This window comes from Carassius gibelio, chromosome A1 (genome assembly GCF_023724105.1).
Source record: "Carassius gibelio isolate Cgi1373 ecotype wild population from Czech Republic chromosome A1, carGib1.2-hapl.c, whole genome shotgun sequence".
Taxonomy (NCBI): Eukaryota; Metazoa; Chordata; class Actinopteri; order Cypriniformes; family Cyprinidae; genus Carassius; species Carassius gibelio.
Window position 1 is genome coordinate 8,900,465 of NC_068371.1, and position 14,729 is coordinate 8,915,193.

Genomic DNA, 14,729 nt, shown 5'->3' on the forward strand with positions numbered 1-14,729 from the left:
GGAGGACAAGGAGACTGCTGGTTCTAGCCTAGTTCAGTACAGTATATGTTGGGAGCGTGCTTCAGATCTCCGGAGATAGCACAGTACGCTGTGTTCAGCCCAGAGGTGAGAGCCATTCAAAGCAAACTAACTGTGCTATTGTGCCCAAGTTGATACCTGTGGAGAGAAAAGGAGAGAGAGTGAATAACACGAGGAGGAATAGAGCGAACTCTGTACTTACAGTACGTTGTGTCCAGCCCAGAGGTGAGAGCCATTCAAAGCAAACTAACTGTGCTTTGTGTCCAATCTGATACCTGTAGAGAGAAAAGGAGAGAGAGTGAATAACACGAGGAGGAATAGAGCGAACTCTGTACTTACAGTACGTTGTGTCCAGCCCAGAGGTGAGAGCCATTCAAAGCAAACTAACTGTGCTATTGTGCCCAAGTTGATACCTGTGGAGAGAAAAGGAGAGCGAGTGAATAACACGAGGAGGAATAGAGCGAACTCTGTACTTACAGTACTTTGTGTCCAGCCCAGAGGTGAAAGCCATCCAAAGCAGAGTAACTGTGTTTTGTGTCCAAGTTGATACCTGTAGAGAGGAGGAGAGAGAGTGGATAACGCGAGGAGAAATAGAGCGAAACCTGTACTTACAGTACGCTGTGTCCAGCCCAGAGGTGAGAGCCATTCAAAGCAAACTAACTGTGCTATTGTGCCCAAGTTGATACCTGTGGAGAGAAAAAAGGAGAGAGAGTGGGTAACACGAGGAGAGACCGAGGAAACCTGTACTTACGCCGCTGCCTGTGGAGAAAGAGAAAGTGAGTGAGCACCCAAGGAACGAACTGTGTGAACCAGTACTTACTGTGAGCTGAAATCAGTGAAGAGGTGAGAGCAAAACCAAGCCGAATTAACTGTGCCTTTGCGTCCCAGCCGTTGCCTGTGGAGGAAGAGAAAGAGAGTGAGCACCCCGAGAACGAACTGTGTGAACCAGTACTTACCGTGAGTTGTATTCAGCGAAGAGGAGGAAGAAGGAGGGCGCTACGGATACCTAAGACTCTGGCCTGGCCCCGAGCCCCACGCCCCGGATCCCCGTGGCCCCCTTGCTCCCTGACCTCTTCCCGGCCATAGCCCATCTGGAGGACCGAGTCAGAGTTTAGTTTTAATTGCCCTTTCCCTATTCCCCAAGCTATTTTTAAATATTTAAATAAAGATTGTTTTATCACTTACTTGTTCTCGTGTTGTTTGGCCATTGGGTTGGCTTTGGGGACCTCCTCGAGGTGGAAGTTGAGAAGGGGTGTGGCTTAGTCAAAGCATAGCCGCCCCTGGGTGTGACATATATATATATATATATATATATTTTTTTTTTCTACTAGGTAAAAGTAACAAAGATAAAAGTACAGAACATATTAACATTACGTACAAAGAGGTGACATAACTGGCAAAGCACCCTTTATACGTGTATATAACAAGTAATACAAAACGAAAGTTTGGTGGTAGTGACATATTTTCCCTCTTAAATGGAGCTCCACTCGCCCCCATGGAGGCGACGTAATTCTACGTAAAGTGTTACCCGGACCAACATGGCGGCCGCGTCATTAGTGGAGGCGACGTAATTCTACGGAAAGTGTGGCCCGGTCCAACATGGCGGCGTCCCTAGTGGAGGTGACGTATTTCCGCTCTTGAGTGGAGCTCCACTCGCCCATATGTCTGCAGCCAGACCCTCTTGGCTACACCTCGTGATACGTCTCGGACCAGGAAGTAACGTGTCATAATAGTCCTTAGACATATGATCAACACTACAACTACAATGGGCTGACTGAGGAAAATCTAAACAGCATAATGAAAAAGTATTTTGCACTATGCCTTTTACTGTATGTCATCGCTGGCAGTTTTGCTGAGGGTAAGTTTTGGGAGCGCTTTAGATATCTTCCATATGTTTGCAGCATTTAACAGCCGTTTTTTAACTGCCATTTTAAAGTTTTTATTTCAGGCGTTAAATAAAACGCGATAATTGAGCTGCTCTATGTTATAAGTGTAAAACAACCAGTTTTTCGCCCTTTATCAATGTCACAAGTTCTCACAACAATAGGCAAGGCTTTTCTTAAATATTTTAATCGTCTAGATTATCGGACGCAAATTTGTTTATAGTATGTTTATTCGTAAATAAGTCTCACATATTGTAAGCCTTAAGTGTATAAAGGGATCTCGCTTATTGTGATTGTTTACGTCTGACGCCATCATGATGTCATGCTCTGCCCCCCAGATCTCACTTACTCGAATGGGTTCTACTCTAAAGCGCCTCAAAAGTTGTCCAAATACAGCGGGTTCGGCAATGTTCGGCTCCAGCACTTTAGAGTACCGGAGGATGCCGTGCTCGCGCGGTGGCTGCTCACGGTTTCACGGGCATCCGGACTGAACTGTGGCAACCAAAACATCACTGTGTATGTATGGTGAAATTATGACGGTAAACATAACTGTTACGTGCTTGAATAATCCATCTGTTTAAAGTGTTTTCAGTTGTGAAATGATATTTACCATGGTAACTATATTTCTCTTCAATAACCATAGTTTATGATAGGTAAAGGTTTGGGTAAATTTCATAGAGAACCTGCTGTAACTTATAATTGATAAAATGAAAACCGATTTACAGGGTTTACACTACAGTCGTAGTAATAGTAACCACTGAAACCCCATTTGAAAACATGCTGTCAAATATCAAGTGTGGGTTTTAATGTTTATAATGGTTTATAAGTATTTCAAGATGGTTTCAAGTGTACAGTACCTGTACTATTATGTAAATGCATGATATAGATATTATTATGAATAATTAATCTCTGCATACTGTATGTCTAATTAAAAAAAAAAAAAATCCTCGTAATATTTCATCAGAATGTCATAACTGGACTTTGTGGTGAAAATATTAGACCGGTGATGTATGCAGGACTTCTTCAATCATTTTGTTTGCTTGAAGCTCATCCCTACAAGCCTGCATTCATCTGCATCCACTTTTGAGTGCAGCATCCACATCTCAAAATCCAATCAGAAACAAAAACATAGAACCAAGTAGCCTACTTTTTTCTTTTTCCATGACTTTAATGTTTTAGTTTTTACAGGGTTGAGAAGTATAATGACAATAATGATATTTTAATGTGTGCTGATTCTTTATACCTCTAAGAATGATTTACTTGGAGGTCTTTTTAGTGATCATTTCTTGGAGACTGTATAGATAGATAGATTCTCATGAGAAATCTTTTAAAAGCCCAGGATTATTGTGTACTATATTTACATAGTAAATACAGCACATACAGATGTCAAATAATTTAATGTACAGGTGCATCTAAAAATTTTTGGATATCATGGAAAAGGTCTTTATTTTTTGCAATTGAATTAAAAAAGCAAACTCTCTCATATTCTATATTTATTGCACATAAACTGAAATATTTATTTTTTATTATTATTCTGATGGTTATGATTTACAGCTTAGGAAAAATAAAAAATCAGTATATAAAAAAAAATAGAATATTACATTTTAAGCTTTGGTAGAAAAAAAGGTGCACAAGCAACATGGATGATCTCAGCCTTGGGAAGATTGTCAGGAAAAGCAGATTCAAGAACTTGGGAGAGGTTCACAAGGAGGAGTGGACTGAAGCTGGAGTCAGCGCATTAAGAGTCACCTCACTCAGACATCTTCAGGAAAAGGGCTACAGCTGTCACATTCCTAGAACCAAGCCATTTCCTTAACGAGAAAAAAACAGTCAGAAGCATTTCACCTGAGGCAAGGATAAAAAGAACTGGACTGTTGCTCAGTGGTCCACAGACATCTTCTCAGATCAAAGTACATTTAGCATTTCATTTGGAAATCAAGGTCTGGAGGAAGACTGGCACAGAATCCAGAAGTCCAGTGTGAAGTTTCTGAAGTCAGTGATGATTTGGGTGCCGTGACAACTGCTGGTGTTGCTCCATTGTGTTTTATCAAGTCCACAGTCAATGCAGCCTTCTACCTGGAGATTTTGGAGCACTTCATGCTTCCAATCTGTGGGGTATTGTGAAGAGGAAGATAAGTAACATCTGACAAACAATACAGAAAAGCTGAAGGCCGCTATCAAAGTAACCTGGGGTTTAATAATGCCTCAGCAGTGCCACAGGCTGATTGCCTCCATGCCACACTGCATTGAAGCCCCATTAAAGTATTGAGTTCATAATTAAACCTGCTTTGGAGATCTTGAACATTTCTGTTTTGGAATTTTTTTTTTTTTTTTGAGATACTGAATTTTTTTATTTTCCTAAGCTGTAAGTCATAACCATCAGAATTAAAACAAAACAACTTTTGAAATATTTCAGTTTGTGTGCAATGAATCTAGAATATAAGAAAGTTTGTTTTTTTAAATTGAATTACAAAAAAAATTAAGAACTTTTCCATGATATATTTGAGATGCACCTGTATATACTGTACTAATATCCTCTTAAAAGATGACTAAACAATCTTTTAGCGGCTGAAATGCATTAACTGTGCTGTACAATAGAATCGTTGGTTGTTAAAGTAGAAAAAAGCAGCTAAATGACAGTAGTAATTAGTTTTCTTAACATATATCATTGACTTTTGTCTATCTAATGCACTTCAACAGGCACTTTAGGGCAGGAGCTCCCCCGGTCATCAACCCTTTAGACACAGCCTTTCCAAACTCCACGTCATTCTCCCTTGCTCATAACTTGACCCTGACCATTCCCAGTGGACAGAGCGGCAATGTGACGCTGTTCAATGTGACCCACCCCAAACCTGGAGACTGGTTCCTTGCTGCTCACCTGCCCAAAGATGAAGGAAAGATAGAGCAACAGGTCTGTGTATATACTTTATGTATATGTATTGTGTAGGATTACCTACTGTATATAAATGTGACAGCTTTCCCTGTTAAAAAATAAGTGTTTTCTACTTTATATTTTAAATATAATAAAATCATTGGATGCATGAGTTAAATAATACATTTCAAAGTAAATTTGTGTTGCTTTCTATTTTAGGGATTGCCATCTTGCTCATACCTATTCCAGGCACAGATGTTTTTGAGGAGAGGCGCTGACCTGCCAATCTTGCAATACAACATTCCACTCTATCAAACACTAACTTCAGCTCCAGCCTTGTTTAAGTATGCTTTATTTTTGTGTTTATAGATTTATATTGATGTTTGTTACTTTTTATCATTATCATTATTTTTATTTTGAATTATGCCATTTGAAATAACTGTTTTCTATTTGAATGTATTTCATTATATTATTTATTTCTGTGATGACGAAACTGAATTTGTCTTCAGTGTCACATGAAACCATTGTAATATGTTTAGTTTCTTTTTCATTATCTGAAAAAAAAAAGTAAATATAAAATGTGAAGTTTTTCTATTTTTGTTGAATTCTAAAGTATTTTTGTGTATCTTGTCTGTTTAGGGTCTTTGTTCCAGAGTTCTCCTCCAGGTTGGATGTTTTCATCTTGAACTGTTCAGTAAAGCTGGGAAATGACTGTGGGCTGTCAGTCTCTGTAGGCTCCAGCACTTTGAGGCAGGGCTCGGAGGTGAAACAGAACTGTTCAGGGTTAGAGAGCTGCTCTGCATCAGTCCTCATTCCCCCGTGGAACAGCTGGTTACTGGTTATGGTTGAGACTAGTCAGCCAAACACCACAATACCTTTCAGTATCTCTGCCAATGTCACAGGTCTGTTTTGATTCACCTATTACTTCAATTTCACTTTTTTTTGCCAGTTTTTGCTCGATTCTTAAATATTTTCCCCCTTCTTTCACTTCATACACACAGTGGGATGTAAACCCTTGAGCGTCCCTTCAGATTTTAACACCTCAGCCTTCATTCGTACCATCATTGCTCCCCAAAGCAACAGCTCAGGTGCCCTAAATAACACACCAGTTTCTATGAGAGACCAAACGGGCCTCCGTGCTAACAGCTCGGAGCCAATGTGCATGAAAAGTCCTTCAGTGTCCAGAGATGAACAGGATGTACTATCACTACACTTCATCGGTTCCAGCAACCTAACCGTGACCTCGGACCTTCCAACTGTGCTCACACTTGAGCAGTCTCCTGGTGATAGTGGTGGCACGTTTGTTGTACAGCTCAACTTGAACACTGTAAGAATATGATATGATATGATATGATATAATATTATATGTAGCACCAGTCCCTGCTGCAGAGAAACGCCCCCATAACAGGATATTACCACCTCCATGTTTTACTGTAGGAATGCTATTACTTGGATGGTGAGCTGTTCTGGATTTCTGCCAGATATATAGTTAGGTGTTGAGGCCAAATAACTCAGTTTTAGTCTCATCTGCCTCAGAATCTTCAAGGCGTGTTTTGGCAAAGCTTTTTTGAGGAGTGTTTTTCTTTTTCTTGCAACCCTCCCATACAAGACCAATTTGTAGAGAATTTGTGATATTGTCATCACATCCACACAATGCTTCTAGGCATTGATAAAGCCTTTTAATTTTTGGTATCCATCTCCTGACTTGTGCCTGTCCACACCTTTATTCCAGAATATCCTTATATAGTGCCTTGTTCCCCATATTGTTTGCTTCAGTTGCACTACCAAGGACTGAAATGCTCCAGGAAAGCTCTTTTCATGATCACAGTGACCACAGCTAATCACAAAGTCAAATGGCTTTGTGTGCCATTGAGAAAGTGATTAGCTAAACCTGATTGAGTTATAAGTCATTTTCCAAGTCAGTGATTCATTTTTTTTTTCTCTGACATGTTAGTGTTACATATTTTTCACTTGGATGTTATAGGTTGCACTGAGTAAATACAGCTGGATAAAACAAAAACTGTGTCCTCCTTCATTTCAGGCTGCAAAGCAACAAAATGTGATTACTTTAAAGGTGGTTATTCTTTTCTATACCCACAGTAGATAGATAGATATATTTCATATTGTGTAATATAAATATAGCAATTGTTTCTTCTTGTGTTTGTGACATAGACTTCTCTGGTTGGTGGATTTGCTCATGCCAAAGCATGTCTCACCCCTACTGCTCCTTTACTTGACCTCAACCACAGCCTGACTTGTGCTACAGGTTAGTCACAATCAACACTTAGTGCAATACATGTTTTCCAGCATGCCACTTTTAACACTCTCTGTGTATATGTGTGCATGTAGGGCTTATACAGGGTTATTCCCTGAGTGTGAGCAGCATTGAATCACAGGCACTGTTGAGGATTCCATTCCCAGATGCAGCAGTGTGGTACCTCAGCCTCCAAACCGTGTGCAATGATAGGTCAGTTGTGTGATGAAATGGTTATGAAATGAAATGTCATTTGCATTGCATTGTACTTTCATATTTGAATAAAAACATAGGTCCAGGAACTTGTATGGACTTAATGTCATGATGACTTTAAAGCACCTTCTCAGTATTACTTTTGCTCCTGTGTTGTCTTCCCAGTGTTGACTGCAGGAATGCATCAGGCATAGTGAGTGTGTCAGTGAGTGTGAGTGCATGCATTGATGACTGTGGGCCGTATGGAGAGTGCAGACTACTACGCACACACAGCTTCCTCTATGGCGCATGTGTGTGCAAAGCAGGTAGACAAACACACATACACACCAAAAACTTGCCATAAAGTAATAATAATTCATTAAAATTATTTTTTTTGTGCGTTTGCCGTTGAAAGGTTGGCAGGGATGGGGCTGTACGGATGGAGCCACTGCGCAGTCGTACTCTCGGCAGCTGGCCGCAGCTCTGCTCCTCACCTTCAGTAACTTTTTCTTCATCCCTTCCATTGTCGTAGCACTTTACAGAGGCTACCACATTGAGGCCGCCATCTATTTCTTTACCATGTTTTTCTCCACGGTGTGTATTTATGTTACAGTTCTATCTGTCTTTCTGTCTGTTCTCGTTTAGTATATTGTAGTCACAAGCATGTGTTTTTTGCAGTTTTATCATGCGTGCGACCAGCCCGGTGTGACTGTGATGTGTATCATGGACTACGACACTCTCCAGTTCTGTGATTTCTTGGGCTCTGTCGTGTCCGTGTGGGTGACCATTGTGTGCATGGCACGGTTACAGGATCCTGTAAAATATGTATGTAATGGGCTTTAAATAGCACTTGTTTAACTAGAACTACCTGTTTTTTTAAAGGAAATGTTGAGATAAGTGCATTGCCACTTTGAGAAAATAAACCACAAGCCAGTAACATTGTCTTTTTTATTTATTTAGAAGTATTGTGTATAACTTTATAATCATGTTGTTATTATATGTATAAATTAGAAGAATAAGTTGTTAACAGATCAATAATCATAAAAAAAAATATTTTCGAAAAAAAGAGTCATGTTAAATATTAAATATTTCCCACTCTTTTAGTCAAGGGCTAATTTTTTTCATGTCAATTCTGGCTTTCTCTTCACCTTTAGGGTGAAATATCAGACTTCAGTAAACGCCCTCAAACTATTAAGTGTTTCTTAGAATGAATGTAATGTGGGCCGTCTATTGTTAATATTGTCAGATTTCAATCAGTTTCTGCAGATTAGTTTCAGTAGATAGTCTATTTAGACTGGGAACACAGTTTTTGGTTCTGGAACTATTTATATATTACAATGGAAAATATATATATTTTTAAAAAGATCAAGGAAATGTAGATTTGTAATGACATGACCCCTTAACATGCATATGCACAATTATTTAATGAGTATTATTTACTTAAAGTTACGTTATGTGTTGCATGTCAGTTTTAATAGCTTTTGTTTTTCTTACATTGCAGTTATTATTTATGTTGGGCACTCTCATAATTTCTATGGCGATGCAGTTGGACCGCAGGGGGCTGTGGAACCTTCTAGGACCCGTTCTGTTTGCTTTGGTCATTATGGTCACTTCCTGGGTGAGCTTGACTTGTTCATTACTCTAAAACATAATGTATTCTTAGATTGTTTTGTTGATATTGAGTCAGACTAATATATTTTTAATAGATTATTATTATTATTATTATTATTATGTAAATATACAACTTTTCAAAGTTTTGTGGTCAGTAAAATATTTTTTAAGATATAAGTTTGTTTATTCAGCAGATATTCATTGCATTGATCAAAAATAACAGCAAAGATGTTTGTAACATTACAAAATAGAAAACATATTATTTAATCAAATAAATTCTGCCTTGAACTTCTTTCTAAAACTGATAGATAAAAAAAAAGATGAATGAAAGTTTTATTATTAGTATTATTATTTTTTTTTTTTACATGGAGGAAATTACATTTAACTTAAAATGAATGTTGACAGTACATCTCAATGTAATGATGCAGCTTTGAAATATTTCCCATTCTGTTCACTTTTGTTACCCGGCAGGTTTATCGAGGTGTGAAACGGCATCAGTGTTACCCTCCGTTGTGGCGTCGCTGGGTGTTGTTCCTGCTTCCGGGGATCTTATCAGCATTGATTGGAGTGTGCATGTACGTCTTTGCTCAGACCGACAGCAACTACTACTACACTCATTCCATATGGCATGTCATGGTGGCCACGAGCGTGGTCTTCCTCTTACCACCCCGTGAAAAACACGTTCCCCCCTGGGGCTGGACGAACAAAATCTGTAGCTACAGGAGATGTTCAAATGAGAAAATAGAGCATTACACTGTCAACTAAAAACACTGCTGTTGATATTTGCACAGACTGGATTTTTATAATTTTCCAAATGTTATTGGTTAGCTTTAAGAAACATGTCAAGCTTAATCTGAAAGATACTTGACTGCAGTGACCAGTATGTCTGTATGCACATTCAGGATAACTTCAAGGAATAGTTTACCCAAAAATATTTTTTTACTGTCATTCTTAACCCATAAACCAAATCAGTGGAACACAATAGGAGATTCTTCCAAGTTCATAGTGACCACATAAGTAAAGGGAAGATTATTGGTGAATAATGACTTATTTTGGTCTGTTTATTCCTTTAGAAGGCTTGGAATATAGTGCACAAGTCATATACACTACTTATATGGTGCTTTTTGGCAAACAAATACTTCTTTTGTATTTCATTTAAAAATAAAAAAAAAATGCATACAGGTTTGAATGGCTCGAGGTTGAGTAAATAATGCCATAATTTTTATTTTTGAATGAACTATTCCTTTAAACTGGAGAATAGCCAGAATTGTTTCACACTATTTTTTAAACCACTGTTCGGAATGTACAAGAAAATGCCTCCTTTCTTCCTCCCTAAAAACCTTGGTATATTTCTTCAGATGTTGCTCTTACTTTTCCAAGGGGAAGAACATTTGAAACATGCTTGAGCCAGTATGTGAAAATGCGCTTGTTTGCAAATATGAAGTATCCTTAATAGGTGAAGATGTGTTTGTTTATAATGGGTGTCTGACATAAGATGACCTGATGTATTTAAGATGAACTTCTCTCTATTGGTCAAGGCTTTACATATGAATACTACTGTACTTTTGAACCCTAAGGGCAATTTAAACTTGAAGAGGCATTTAGGTTTAAATGTATATTGCAACTATCCTTTAAAACTCAAATGTATGTAAATCAGTTTTGTGGTTTTCTATTTAACTATGACAGCAAGGTAATTCATCTCTTGTTTTTCTCGAGGAGGAAAAGTGTTAAATTAGGGTTGGAATATAATACAGATATGTTTTACAATGTTTTATATTCATTTTGTATTGGAATTACAAATGAGATTGAAAAATAAATGAGCTAAACTAAGATATATGCTAATAGTTCCATTTGTAAATCTGTGAATCCCAAAACCTTTTATTCTTTCTTATGGGTTATCATGACAGTCCTTGTTATTGTTTGTTCATTGATAGGCCTTGTAAATTGCACAAATATACACTTGTGTGGGGGGTCGAGAATGAGGCAGTGCAATCAAAGAAAATATGTTTATATTGGTGAAGGTACATGTTAAAGTTTGTTTTTTATTATTACTATTATTATTTGTGCTCTTGATTTCTGTCTCATTTTTTTCTTAAAACTTTATGTAATTTATATGCCAATAAATGGAGAAATATGATTATTTAGAACTGGCTACTTAATTTTTTCTTTTAGGTCACTTTTAAACTTCATTAGAACAAGGTTTAGTATTATAGTTAAACTTTATGTTAAACATTAAAATCAAATTAGCTATTCTGTGCTATAACATCTTAAAAATCTTAATCTTAAAAATGAAATCACATCACAGGAACTTTTTGCCTTATTGCTGCTATATATATATATTTATATATATATATATAAATATATATATATATATATATATATATATATATATATATATATATACATACACACACACATACATACTGTGGTGGGGTGAAGAAGGACGTGAGGATGCAGGTCGGTTCCCCGAAGGGTGGATATTATTAATGAAAAGGTGGTGAAAGGGGGTTGGCGTGAGGTGGTTTGGTGCTCAGCTTCCTCTTCAGTTTGTGCGCTGTACGGTGCGTTGGGGCTGGTGGTAACACACTGCTCTCTGCAGAAACAATAGAAGATGGGGTTAGCCGAGTCTTGTGGAGAGTGGACCCTGACAGACCTGAGAAAGCTGCCCATATTTGGGAGAGTCTGTCGGCGTTTGCGTCGGCCGTCCCCACTCAATGTTGCATGGTGAAGTTGAAGTCCTGAAGCGTGAGGAACCACTGAGTCACCCTGGGGTTTGTCTCCTTTGCTCGGGGCATCCACTGTAGAGGAGCGTGGTCGGTTACGAGGGTGAAGTGGCGGCTGAGGAGGTAATACCTGAGCTCCAGGACTGCTCACTTGACTGCTCACCACCTGGTACCCTAGGTCCTTCGCTTTGGCGAGGGCCAGGTCATACTTCCGGGGGTTGGCGCTCAAGTCAGCCCGGTGTCGAAGGTCCATTCATTGAAGAGTTGGGCGGCGCCGACTGGCAATAGCCCCATCCGGACCAGTATCTCCTTCTTCAACTCCTCGTAGGAAGCGCTTTGTTCCAGAGGAAGCGCCAAGTATGCCCGTTGTGCCTCTCCCGTTAACAGCGGGGCCACGACCTGTGCCCACTCACCTCATTCCTGTAGTTTCCATCATCTCTGCTTCTAATGAGACCCTCCACAGTCCTGTCATCTGCAAACTTAATAAAGATGTTAGAGTTGTGTGATAGTGTGCAGTCATGGGCAGCAGAGTGAAGAGGAGGGGGGGGGGTCAGCACACATCCTTGGGGGGCCCCAGTGTTCAGTGTGATGGTGCTGGATATGTGGCTGCAGACCAGTACTGCCTGAGATCTATCAGTCAGAACGTCCAACAGTCAGCGAAGTGTTGAGCCCCAGCTGGACCAGTTTGTGAATGAGCTGTTGAGGGATGATTGTGTTGAATGCTGAACTGAAGTCTATGAACAGCATTCTGATGTATGAGTCTTTTTTTGTCAAGATATGTGAGTGCTGAGTGGAGGGTAGTGGCGATGGCATCATCGGTCGAGCAGTAGGACCAATATGCAAACAGGAAGAGGTCCAGAGAAGGGGGGGCAGACTTGATGTAGTGCATGACTAGCCATTCAAATCACTCCATGAGAATAGGGTTAAGTGCAACTGGACGATAGTCTTTGAAGCAGGATGGAGACGGCTTATTCAGGACTGGGATGATGGTGGTAGCTTTGAAGCATGTGGGGACAACAGCCTGACTTAGTGAGATGTTGAAAATGTCTGTGAATACATCAGTGAGTTCTTCTGCACAGCCTCTCAGTACATGCCCAGGAATTTTGTCAAGACCCAAAGACTGTCTGGGGTCATTACCTGGTCGCCAGGAGGAAGTGGAATCTTCTGTGCAGTAGTTGAATATTTGAGTGAACTCTCTCCCCTCCCATGGGTTTCAAAAACTTTTTCAGGGACTAAATCAAGCGTTCAGCCAGGCCATTCATTGCTCGGTGGTAAGGAGTAGATGTAGTGTGCTTAATTCCATTTGCCCTTAACAAATGACTGAAATTCTTCTGAGGTAAACTGTGTACCATTATCGCTCACCAAATGCTCTGGTAGGCCAGTGCGGGAGAACAATGTGGTGGTAGTTCAACCGTTCAACAGTCTTTGTGGATGTAGCATTTTTAAAAATGCATTTGAATGTGCATCCACTAATACCAGGAACAGTTTGATAGGTGGACGTCATCGTCATGGCCATTGACTATAATATCATCTAAATAGCACTGTGTGCCTGGAATCCCTTGCAAAACTTGGCTCTTTTCCACAGCGTTGGTACTGATGACACCCCATCGAGTCTGTTGTAGCGGAAGAGACCCTTATTTGTATTTATTGTCAGGTAATTTTTCAAAGATCCTTATACCTCCATTTGTAAATATGCCTGGGCCAGATCGATTTTTGAAAAATGCGGTCCACCTGATAGTGACGCAAAGATGTCCTCAATGCAAGGCAATGGGTAATGGTCCACCTGCAAAACTGGGTTAATTGTCACGACAAATGCATACTTCTTTTCTTGACAATTGGAACTATAGGTGTGGCCCTGTCAGTCCAGCTTGCTTTAGACAGGATTACTTGGTCTTCTGGTCGGTTTAGCTGAGTCTCCAGTTTCGGGTTTCTTGAATATGGCACAGGGCATGTCTTGCGAAATTTTGGCTGCACATCCCTCTCAATAGTAAGCCTTGCCTTTATGTGCTTCAATTTTCCAGTGCCATCTTGGAAGATTTGTGCAGTTTGCTCTAGCACATGCTATAATTTGTCTTGTACAAAGCACGTGGTTACCTCGGGGGTAACTTGCATGGATTTTATGGACTGCAAATTGAGCCGAATGCTTCTAAGCCATTCACGTCCAAATAAGGGTACGCCTCCCTTTTTCAGCACATGAAGGTCCAGAGTGTGCTTTTTGGTTTCACATTTTACTCTGATTTTCAGTTTTCCCATTGGAACAATTTTCTCTCCTGTGTAGGTCTTAAGCATTGGATGTGCACCTCAATTTCAGTTTGTCAAAATGGCCTTTGTAATCCTTTTATGAAATTATCTACAGCGCTGATCCTGTGTCCGTTTTCATCTTCAATTTCACTCCTTCAATAATAGGAGTCACCCAGATCATTTTACGATCTGTCTCTCTAAGAGAATGGGGCTCAGTGTATGAAAAACCTGCCATATCAGAGTTCTATGAGTCAGGTTCATCCAGTTCATTTATCTTTGCATTTCTTTTTGCAGACGTCCTTCTTTTCTTCTCATTTGGTTTTGTTTTACACATTTTCTGTATGTGTGCCTTTCTGTTACATTGTCTGCACTCCTTCTCTTTAAACCAGCATTCAGCAGGGTCATGTGACTTTTTACCACAACTGAAACATCATTTGTCACTTTGCTTTGTTGCAAATGTATTTATGTGATATCCAGCTGATGCCTGTCTTTGCACAGCACGTCTTATTTAAAGACAGTCTTTGCATGAGTAGTTACACGAGTAAGTTTGGTGGCACAAAATAAAACATGGCGATTTTCTAAATGGTTGAAAAATTATAACTATAATGTATGGCAGAAGAGCACTTCACAACACACACTTCGACCTACAGTAGGCACAGTAATATCATCACTCCTGAAAACTCGAAGTGCTCTTCTGCGATACATTATAGTTAGCATTTTAGAAAATCGTCACATTCTATTTTGTGCCACCATACTTACTTGTGTAACCGTCTTTGAATAGGGAAAACATGTAAGTGATTGGTAGCTTATAAATTCATCCCTGTTTGGATCCTAAGGAATGAATGGTGCTAAGCTAAACGCTAATATAGGGGTGCCACGTGCAACAGTGATTAAGTGCACGCACTGAGACGGGAGAGACACGTATCAACTTGTCT

The 14,729-nt window shown here is 39.5% G+C and overlaps 2 protein-coding genes across 3 annotated transcripts in view; one reads left to right on the forward strand and one right to left on the reverse strand.

Moving 5' to 3' along the window:
- Positions 1–14,729, reverse strand: part of LOC127981898 (ladderlectin) — a 46,156-nt gene that overhangs the window by 30,955 nt on the left and 472 nt on the right. The gene's annotated exons all lie outside the window — the stretch shown is intronic.
- LOC127981307 (transmembrane protein 8B) lies at positions 1,708–10,662 on the forward strand. Of its 2 annotated transcripts, XM_052585495.1 has the most exons (14): positions 1,708–1,876; positions 2,240–2,417; positions 4,602–4,812; positions 4,993–5,117; positions 5,413–5,675; positions 5,775–6,100; positions 6,815–6,847; positions 6,946–7,039; positions 7,123–7,240; positions 7,406–7,545; positions 7,635–7,813; positions 7,898–8,044; positions 8,721–8,837; positions 9,302–10,662. In XM_052585495.1, exons 1-14 carry the CDS (start codon positions 1,816–1,818, stop codon positions 9,593–9,595), a joined length of 2,286 nt encoding a protein of 761 aa, XP_052441455.1. In that variant the 5' UTR covers positions 1,708–1,815; the 3' UTR covers positions 9,596–10,662. The 2 variants fall into 2 exon arrangements, with proteins under 2 accessions (XP_052441455.1, XP_052441461.1); XM_052585501.1 differs by lacking the exon at positions 6,815–6,847 and having other exon boundaries at positions 1,709–1,876.